This window comes from Triticum urartu, chromosome 5 (genome assembly GCF_003073215.2).
Source record: "Triticum urartu cultivar G1812 chromosome 5, Tu2.1, whole genome shotgun sequence".
In the NCBI taxonomy this organism is placed as follows: Eukaryota; Viridiplantae; Streptophyta; class Magnoliopsida; order Poales; family Poaceae; genus Triticum; species Triticum urartu.
In genome coordinates, this window is record NC_053026.1 from 657,222,194 (window position 1) to 657,233,369 (window position 11,176).

At 45.6% G+C, this 11,176-nt stretch overlaps 1 protein-coding gene across 1 annotated transcript; it reads right to left on the bottom strand.

Moving 5' to 3' along the window:
- Nucleotides 1-5,804: 5,804 nt before the first annotated feature.
- Nucleotides 5,805-10,533, bottom strand: LOC125506560 (cytochrome P450 98A1-like). The gene is made up of 3 exons (XM_048671350.1): nt 9,946-10,533; nt 7,727-8,121; nt 5,805-6,667 (listed from the first exon to the last, which is right to left on the bottom strand). Exons 1-3 carry the CDS (start codon nt 10,433-10,435, stop codon nt 6,020-6,022), a joined length of 1,533 nt encoding a protein of 510 aa, XP_048527307.1. The 5' UTR covers nt 10,436-10,533; the 3' UTR covers nt 5,805-6,019.
- Between the last annotated feature and the right edge of the window lie 643 nt (nt 10,534-11,176).

An 11,176-nucleotide genomic window follows, 5' to 3' on the forward strand; every position in this document is an offset into this window, starting at 1 on the left:
GTTTGCACTACGAGAATAATATGTTCGAGAGGTCTGCTCTTTCGGCCAGCTTCGTCGTTCTTGGTCCGGACGAGGTATGAGTGTCTACAGGTATTGCGTGTTTGCTTGCATGTAAATATGATAGTCATTTACGGGTGACGAAATTTATGTATGGTTGTTCATGACTATACGGTCCATACGGATGTCAGTTTGATCATTGTTTGCGCTCATTCTATCTGATCTTTTCAAAAGATCAGCCGGCCGCGAGCCGGCCGATCCATGATGTTCTTTTCTGTTTCTTCCCACTGAGTGTTTGCTTGGATGTATATATGATTGTCATTTGCGAGTTACTAATTTATACTTCACCAGTCGCAAAATAAGTGACTTAACTTTGTACTAACTTCAAGTTGAGTCACTTATTTTGGGATGTTTTAAGATCTAATTTTTTTCTTTACAAATGCAATCGGGCAAGTCTATTCAGGCAAAACTCTTGGAATTCAGTACTAAAAACATGAAAAAACATAAAAAATATATATATGAAATGCATAAAACTGTCTTCGGAACTACTAGATGCCACAATACAACCCATGAATAACAAGTGACACCTACAAATGTGAGCAAAAAAATATGAATGTAAATCTTTGCACAAGTGAGTACTTGTGCATATAGTTTTCCCAAAAAGAGTTCACTAGTAGAAAACAGGGCTTTGGTCCAGGCCGGGTCAGCCCATTAGTCCCGGTTCAGTCAAGAACCGGGACTAATGTGAGCATTTATCCCGGTTCGTGCGGCTAAGGCATCAGTCCCGGTTCACCTGAGCCCTTTAGTCCCGGTACGTGGCACGAACCGGGACTAAAGGGTGCGATGCCCATTAGTCCCGGTTGGTGGCACCAACCGGGACTAAAGGTTAGACCTTTAGTACCGGTTGGTGCCACCGACCGATACTATTGGGTTTTGAGGCATTAGTACCGGTTCATGGCACGAACCGGTACTAAAGGTCTCATTTTCAAACACACCCCCCCGACCGCCTTTTCAGTTTTAGAAAAAACAAAAGAAAATAATGGAAATGTCAAAAAAATAAAATAAAATAAGTTTCCCATGTGATATGTGGTCTACTTCTTAGGAAAATTTACACATATGAATTTCGACTTTATTTGCAGAATCTCTCTGGAATTTGTAAAATGGGCATAACTTTTGCATACGAACTCGGATTAAAAAGTTTTTTATATGAAAAATCATCTACTCGAAAAGATACATCCGAATTTAACGGGGAACACCGTTAAACATTTTCAAAATCCTCAAAAAACCTAACAGAAAAAAAGTTACGGGGCTTTTAAGATCTAGAGTGGAAAACATCGAAAAAATTACTAGTCAAATCTTGTCAAACAGTGGTCAAACAATGGTCAAACTAATTATTTAGAATATTAGTGTTACTAAATAATTATTTCAGTTATTTTGAATTTTGGTCAAATCTGATCAAACTGTGGTCAAACAATGGTTAAACTAATTATTCAAGAAATATTAGTGTTACTAAATAATAATTATTTTTTAAAATAATAGTTTCAAACTCAAACAGTGAAATGTGTCACTTCAATGCTCAAGCAAAATTCATGAAGGTTAATAGGATTGACATCTTACTATTGTCAGGATAACAACAATTGCAGACTTGGAAACGAGAGAGAATAGAACCCGGAAGTTAAGCGTGCTCAGGCTGGGGGAGTGGGAGGATGGGTGACCGTTCGGGAAGTTAGATGATTTGGAATGATGAGGAGTGATTAGAGGATAAATTAAGCAGTGATGAGGGGTGGTGATTACACACTAGAGGTTAAAAAAATTCAGAAATTTAAAAATAAAAAAAAATTCAAAAAAAAATCATAAAATTTCTTTTAGTTCCGGTTGGTGTTATCAGCCGGGACTAAAGGTGGAGCTCCACGTGGCCTCGCCCTTTAGTCCCGGTTCGTGTATGAACCGGGACTAAAGGGGAGAGGCATTAGTACCGACCCTTTAGTCCCGGTTCAAAAATCGGGACTAAAGGGCCTTACCAACCGGGACAAAAGCCCCTTTTTCTACTAGTGGTTGTAGCTTTTGAGAAAGGGAAGAATAGATTTAAGATGTAGTTGTAGAAATGAAGTGTAGAGTATGAAATTGCTAATTTAATCCCTGCCAAAGCATTGAGCCCAGCATTGAATTTAAAGCAATAACATCTTTGTCAAGGTCCTGAATACGAATATTGGTTCATCTCTGCAGGCTAGCTGTAGAGTATGGCAGTACGAAAAGCACCAACAATACATTAAATATGCACAATTAAAGCGCAAGTGATGGTTGATGTGCCGATATCACCACTGGTGTCGGAACAAATGTTGCGCCTGTCGCTTCTAGCTGCAATGCTCGCTCCTGTGGCCGCTTCTTGCAAGCCGGCGCGCAACAGTGCACAACCAAACCGGGTGGGCGGCTGCGCAGCACCGACGTACCGACTCGAAGTGGCGGTCATCACGCAGAGGCGGCGCAGTGACACGGAGCGGACTGCGGCAGCTCAGCAACGTGGATTTGGAGGAGAACGACGATGGACTCGGTAGGGGATTCCTTTTTTTTTTCCCGAGGCAAATCCGTAGGGGATTCCAGAGAGGCGGAACACATTATTGGGTGGTTTGGGCTTCAGCCCTGGTTGTTGTGCCCTTGTCGTCTTTAACACAGAAGTAAGAGTTAAATACACCTATAGTACATAAACTTGCGTGGTGGGTACATAATCATATATAAAGTTGAAAAATGATGCAAATGGGTCACTGAACTATAATTTCAGGTACATTTTGCTACACCTGCTGTTAAATCTAACGGTAATTGCAAGGCTTGCCGTTAACTCGCAGGCCTGCATGGTAGTGGGTATATGTATATGCTGGGTCCACTTGTCAGTTGACTAGAGATGGAGAAGCAAATAAAAATATGTAGCCGCAGGATTCGACCTTCGGACTTGAGATGTTTCAAGCACAGGGCTATGGGCATTTCGAACGCCGACGCAAACCTCATGCAACGATCCGAACCGAGGAAGTCATCCAACGTGCGCCTGTATCGGTCCGCGGCGCGATTCAGACGTGATTTCTTCCGCAAATCAGAGATAAAATTAGGGGAGGTTTGCGGGAGTCCGGACCGATCCCAAACCCGTTTCTGACCGTCCTGACCCACTAAAAACCCCTCCCCCTTCCACGCGTTTTTGGTCAGCGCCGCTCCAGAGCACCAACGCCCACATTCATGCTCGGTCAAAGCAGATGCGAATGCTCACTGGCGCCGGCATTGAAACAGCGCGCGGGCCGAGAGAGCGCCACCTGCATTGCTTCCCAGTGCAGGCGACTGTCGTGCATTCAAATGGCACAACGGACTCCCATCTGTCCGTCTGTCGCCCGCATTAATGGCACGCGGTTGCTGAGGTGACTCCTCCGACGCCATCCGTCTGGCCCTCTGCCACCCATCGGTGCTATATGAATTGCTGGCCCGTTGCCCCGGCAATAGTCACGATCATCTCTCTCCACACCGCTCCCCGCCAAGGATCCGTCCGCGGCCAAATCTCTCTAGGACAGGCTTACGTTGGAGCGGAAGAAGGCCATGCCCGCCACGGACTTACGTCCACGGGCGCCGCCGACAACGTGGAAGAGTAGTGCACGGTAGGCCGCCGCCGCTCGTGTCCCTGGAAGGCCACTGCTCGTCCCCTCCCGTTGGCGTCAAGCTTGGTGGGCTGAGCATCTTCGGCCGATTAGTAGCTTGGCGGCGACGTCGAGGCAGACAACTTCAGTTCCCGGGGCTTCAGAAACGGAGGTCACGGAGGCGGAGCTGGAGAGCACCGAGGCAGAACTGGAGATGGCGAAGCTTCAGTTCTCGGTGCTGATGGCCGGAGGCGGGGACCGAACACCGGTGATCATTTCGATTAGATATTAATTATACTTCAGAGCCCACCTAGAACCGCTTTAATGTATTTGTAATGAAATCCGTCATGTTTATATGAAATCCGATATGTTTATATGAAATCCGGCCGTGTTTATATGAATTCTGGACATGTTTGAACGAATTTTGTCCGGCTGGTTTGAGTTGTTGTGAAAATGTATCCGACTAGCGTTGGATGGCTGTCTCTCTGTCTACAAACTGTCTCCCCTGTCTACGAACAGATGCAGGAGGAAATTTACGGCTTACCGTTGAAGATGCCCTAACCACTGACCGCATAAATTGTTGTAAGTATGGTCATTTACAGTTTTATGTAAAGAAGGATACCTGGTCGATCTTTTTGCAATTGAATGGACTCAATATCTCACGTACAAGCATGTGGCTTCTCAATCAGGCTAGTGGATTGATATTGCAGCTCGACACGTTAAAGCTAGCTAGCTTTGTACACCAGTGAGATCGTATTGCCAACGGGCCACATACCGAATACACAGGCCGGTGAAGGTCAAGGCCGCACGTATGATACCCTCGTCAACTTTGCTCTACGAGAAGTCCAACCTCTCTGCCGTCGTTACCAGCACATATCTAGTCAGCTGACAGGTGGACCCGCATGCGTATATACAGAACATAGTGGGCTGCAAGTTAATGTCACACCGTTAGATTTAACAGCAAATGTATCAAAATGTACCTGAAGTTATAGTTTAGGGACCCATTTGTATCATTTTTCAAGTTTATGTATGAATCTGTACCCACCGCGCAAGTTCATGTACTATAAGTGTAATTAGTTACAGAAGTAACGGTCGAAGGCACAATATGGATCCAGTCGAATCTGCCCACTGCCGGAGTTATTTAATCTGTCACAAGTTGTGTGGGTCTAGGTAGTTAGTAGCGTACGTGGCATGGGTTCGGACACCTGCAAACCTCCTACCGGTTTACTTCCGTTTTGTGAGAATTCAGATGTTTGGACCGGTCCACGAACATTTGGAGACAACCTTGCAGGGTTTAAACTGTCTGGACCGCGCGGTTACGAGCAGTTTGACATACAACGTTGAAGATGCCCTAAGAGGACCTAAAATGTGAATGCAGTGCCAAGTTTGAGTCGAGAATACGCTATTGAACCATCATTTACATGGATGGTATTAGGTAATAGGTGGAGAAATACATTGTCTCTTTTTTTTATCATTAGTAAAAAACAAAATTCTATGCAAATACACATCTAAGTACATAATCAAAGTAGAACAAACACTACTGGAAATTCACTTTACGCTGAGTGCCAGAAAGACACGACGAATGGCCAAATAAACTCGGCAAAGGCTTTTCCCAGAATTGTTCTTGGCAAAGAGTTCTCGTCGTACACCTCTGAGACAATCAAAATTTCGTCGAGAACCATCCATCTGGCACTTGGCAAACAATTTGCCGAGAGCCAAGGGGGGCATCTCGGCAAAATAAAGTGTCTTCATGGAGACGGCGGTTGCCTCGTGGCGCATCTTTTCCAAGAGCCATCAAGAGGTTTAAACGATCTCAAACTGTAACTTTACGATTTCGAAGGAAAGTTAATACCCAGTTTACAATAACATGAGCTCAATCAAGCACCTGTTTTTAGGAGGAACAAATGCCTAACGGTGTAACATTCCAAGCCGCTCCTTAAACAAACATTCCAAGCTGCTCACATCCAAGGTTTCTTTTGCACAAACCACCCGGCAAATCATGCTGCCCCATGAGAAACCCATATACCGAGTAAAACAAATACTGGAACTTTAAAAAAGAAGAAGTTAAACGGTCCATGTGTAGTTAGATACGACAGGAACTGAAACATATATCACACCTAACTAGCGATGTTGTAGTGGTAACTAGGGTTTTCCATATCAAGTCCAACCTTATATATAGGCCACTGGTTCGACCCTTGGTCCTGCGGACCTAACCAGTCTGCCAGCAGACAGTTTCTGAATATATTAAGTTCAATAATAATGTATATAAGTGGTACATACATAATTTTGAATTCAAGATTTGATTTAAGTTTTGCCTGAAATTTATCTAGTATTTAATGGTTACTGTGGTAACCTAGAATCTCGGTCCCCCATGAGAAAAAAACATCATTCAAAATCCAAAACCTTGCTCACATCTCAACCGGGACCCTGTTGTACAACTCCTTCTTGTCCAGGCGCGGCTTGGCGACAGCCTGCAGCGGCGTGCTCATGAACATGACAATTCCAGGGGACTCCATCATGTCAACATCCTCCGGCATGGTACCTTCTGGCAGAGACCACTCGAAATGGTGCAGAAGGTGCCCGATCATGGAGGCCACGAGGTTGATTCCCAGCTGCGCGCCAGGACACACCCTCCGGCCCGCGCCGAAGGGGAGCACCCTGAAGTCACCACCCTTGATGTCAATGCTCTCCTCCAGGAAACGCTCCGGCCTGTACTCCAGCGGGTTTCTCCACACATCGGGGTTGCGAGCGACCGCCCACACATTCACCGTGACATCGGCGCCCTTTGGGATGTTGTAGCCGTCGACCTTGACGCTTGCGCTGGCCTTGTGCGGCAGCATGAGCGGCGTTGCCGGGTGCAACCGGAGGGACTCCTTGACGACGGCTAGCAAGTAGGGCAGTTTTTGGAAGTCGGTCTCGGACATGACGCGGTCACGGCCGATGACACTGTCCAACTCCTCTTGCAGCTTCTTCTGCACCCTGGGATACCTGACCAGCTCTGCCATTGTCCACTGGACTGATATGACTGTTGTGTCCATGCCAGTAGTGATGATGTCCTGAACACAAGGAACAAATCTTGGGGTGGTAAGCACTAAAGAAATCACAAGAGGGCCCCCTCAACAGATTATCAGGGTGCAACTTCAGTACATAGCAGATATCGTGTACTACTTTGATGTTGATTTAGCAGTATGAACAAGTTTGGCATTTGCAAGATACGAATATAAAGAGCCACAGTGTGACAATTTTTTTTGGCTAAATACTACTCCCTCCTTCTCATATTAACTGTCGCCCAGCCGAATGTATCTAGACGTATATCAGTGCTAAATCCATTTGTTTGACCAACAAGTAACATGTGAAGGAGGAAATAGTTCGTGATCAATTAGTATTTAACAACAAAGCATTGGACACGGATTTGGTAAACATGGCTCCACGCGCACCCCTTATTAATAGTAAAATCAAAAAATACTAGAAAAAACAAAAAATCTGAACCTTTTTTTTATAATATACATAGCTAACCAGTATACTCGTGTATGAAGTTTCACGAAGAAATCACATCCATGGCAATCTTGGCAAAAATGACAAAATCGAAGCTATATTAAAAAACACACTGTTTGATGAATAGTATGGTCCTAATTGTATTTTCTTCACTAAGAATACCATATGTGTCAATAGATCACGAAATTTCACACTCGAGTAGAATTGTCGACTAAGTTTCATACCCCGAAATTTCAGAATTTTTTTAAAAAATCTTTGTATTTACTATTCACATGGGTGCGTGTGGAACCATGTTCACCTTTGTATTTTCGCAAAGCATTACCTTATTTGTAACGAGAAAATAAACATGCATTTTCCAATCCCAGCATCTTACACCAACCTTGAGAGAGTGGCATCTCACCAAACGTATATCTAGTAAATTTGGCTAAACTTTCCTTTCTCCCAAAAATCAATCAATGCAATAAAAAGGCAGGGAATGCAACATTTATGCAAATAATGGGAGCACTGACAAGGCATTGATATTTTATTCCACATTAAAAATTGGGACATCTTATGACACTAAAATCAAAATGTACTGTATGAAGATATATTAATTAAATATAAAGGGGCATCCATCGTACCCATAGAAGTCCGAAAACTGTGTCATCACTAAGGTCATACTGTTCTCTGAGAGTCAACAGTGCATCCACGAAATGATTCTTGCTACCACTCTCCTCGAGGGCCTTCGCATGCTCTTCTATGATCTTCTTGGTCAGGTGATCCCTTCTCTCATTGTGGGTCTTGTAAAGCTCGTCATTAAGTGGAAACAGCCATCTCAAGTACCAAACATATTCAGCAATAGAGAGAGATGCACCTATTTTTATCCCGTTGTTGACAATACTCTTGAACTCATGCCCTTCTTCGTTAATGTCGTCATTTGCATTCATGAACCGCTTCCCAAAAACTAGCCGTGTTATATTGTTGAAAGACACCATAGCAAGGTGACTCCTCAGAACCAATGGCTTTCCTTCATTACCTAAAAACATTGGAACAATTAATTTACAACTCAACTCAATACGATATTGCTATGAATCTTATAGTATTTTGCTATGAACTTTGCAATTAGAATTGTGTTATTAACAAGGAGAAAATAGTGTGCTATGACAAAATAGCGCGTCCCTTAAAATCTGCTATAGTGAACCTATAACGCGCTATAGCGAACGGTATATTGTACACTGATTCCATTTAGCGAATCTTGTTGTATTTTGTCGAATGAATCTTATAACATATTGCTATGGATGTTGCAATTAGAATTATGGTATGAATCTTATAAAATGTTACTATGAATGCTTTTTCTTGTCAGAATCAGTGTGTACAATGCTTTGGCATCCGGCCTTGGCACGACGCTTCGATAGATGGCTCGTATTGTTTGTGGTACTGAAATCGGATCCAAAACGTCGCATAATAGTGCTCCTTTTCTTTTTCTTTTCTTTTTTGGCGGGGTTCTTTTTCTTTTCCATGCAAGCTTGACACTAAGAAAGGTACGTATCTCTAGGGAGCACATGCCCTCCAGCCGCCTAACCAGGCGACACGGGGGAATCCAACCTCCAGCCGCCGGCGGCCCCTCCCTCACCTCCTTCCCCACCCCCGCCGCCGCTGGAGGAGGCCGTCCGACGGCGGACGGCGGCGGCGGGGCGTCCTTAGTTTTTCCTTAATTTTCTCCCTCGCCCTAGCTCATTCTTCTATTCCCACATCCATTGTTGATCTGATCTGATCTGCCAAGACAACCTGGCCAAGATCGTGGTGCCGATCCCGACATGGACAGCGCCGTTCGGTCACAATCTGGCGAGGCGCGCGCCCCTCCAGCCGCGGTCGTCCACAGTGACGGAGGCGAGGGGCATGATGCCATCCGCGGCTGCCCACTGATGTTCCTTGTCTGGTACCGTTGTGTGGCCTTTGCCCGAGATCTTCGGCACTGCGCACAGATCACCGTGACGAGGAACAAGCGGCGGCGCCACCACATCATATTATCCACCTCGTCGGCCAGGGATTAACGGAGGTGGGTATGTCAAGATGGATCGAAGGCCAGAGGTTCTACGCACTCATACTGTGTGAGACTTCTTGGTAATGGCAGTGATGTAAGAAGAAGACTGGATGGGGCAGATCGGAAGAAATTTGCGTGTCGGACGATTGGAATCTTGCAGCAGTAATCTCGGCGAGTGGGGCGGCGACACTGGCAGACTTCGTTCTTGGCGGTCTCAGTTTTCGGGGTGAAAACCCTAGGTCTTGTACCTGGCAACGACGGCTTCCTAGTCGTTTCCTTGTTGAAGGCATTGTTTGGAGATTGGACCTTCTCCAGGGTGAAAACCCAGGATCTGACTATGATGGTTGGACCGGACGACGATGGTGTTTGTGCACTATAACCTTCTTGTAGGCGTTCATTTTTGGAGAATCTTTTTCGGAGTCTAGGTGTTGCCATCACTGGTTGTGCTCTTGCTGCTGCGAGCCTCTCTTTGTTTCGACTGGGCCTTTGTTTTCTTTTTTCTTCTTCTTTTATTTTTTGGCTGTGTGCATTCGTGATGTCTAGACTTGATCTGGATATTATGTTGTTGCAGAGGTTGGGTGTAATTGATATCATCTTGATATTAATATATTCCCTTCGTCGAAAAAAAGTTAAACAGTTTGCTAATCCGGCGAACCCATCCCAACACGAGTCTAACAGGAGAAAGCAATTCGTCAACCACTCGACGTACCAGTTTATTTGCAGCAGCAACAATAATGCCTGGCATAAGTAATGTCAGTGTGCGGAGGTGAAAAAGAACATAAAAAAGGTGCGATCTCGGTTGCTTGCTTTGCTTACCGGGGCCGATGGCGGCGCGATGGACTGACGCGACCATGGCGGTGACCTCGTCCTCCCGGATGGGGCGGAGCGCCTCGAGTCGCTTCTGCGTGAAGAGCTCAAGATTGCACAGCTTGCGCACCTTGATGTAGTGCGGGCCGTAGTCGGCCCAGACGAGGTCCTGGCCGTTGCGGCTGAAGCGCTGGGTGGAGCGGTTCCGGGTGCGGTTGGCAAGCTGCTGGTCGTGCTCCTTGAGCACCTCCTTGGCCAGCTCCGGCGTGGAGACGACAACGGTGAGGGAGGAGCCGAACCACACGGAGAAGATTGGCCCGTACCGCTCCGCCCACTCCTGGAAGCAGCGGCAACGCACGGGCTTGATCTGGCGCAGGTTGCCTACCACCGGCCACGGGCACGGGCCCGGCGGGAGGCGCAGCCAGTCGAGTAGCGCGAGCAAGATCGGGATCGCCACCAGCGCCAGGACGAAGGGGAGAAGCACCGAGGCCGCGTCCATGGTGGCTACCTATGAGTGACTGCTAGCTTTGTTCTATTCTGTTCCGGGTTGGGAGAAATGGTGGTAGGACATGTACAGGGTGCGTATATGTGAGAGTAGAAACTAATGGGCACATGCAACAGAGAACGAAAATTATCCTGTGGAACAACCAAACTGGTGCACCGGATGCACCAGTGGCTTATGGGCCATGCATCTATTCTATCTATCTACCTTCTATCTATTTTATCTATTCTATCTTCTAATCTATCTATATATCTATCTATCTATACAGCGGCGGGACATACCGACGTACGCCTTCCTGTGCAGCGCCTGCTAGGGCGTGTACAATGATGCTATCTTGAGAGTGGCATGTAGAATAGTTGATGAGGTGTAGGAGAGAGAACTCATAAGAAAAGGCTTGTCTTCTCTTATTTGAGAGAAGACAAGAGATGATCTCTTAGCACAATATGTCTCACCATATTTTTAGGAAGGGCTAGTTATTGAAGATAAGGCTAAGAGATGACCCATTATAGACATTTCTTTTGTCATCTCTAAATTACATGCAAGATCAGGGGCGGAGCCAGAAAATTTGACCATTGGGTTCACTCCAGGACTACATTCCATATAGCTTTATTTTGGTTTGCCAAAGTATGTACCAAGTCTCAAAAAAATTCCTTAATTTTTTTTTGAATATTTTGACTCTTCTAACTCGTCATGGCCTCAGAAAGATAAGCCTTGATGCAACATCTCACCAAATCAATC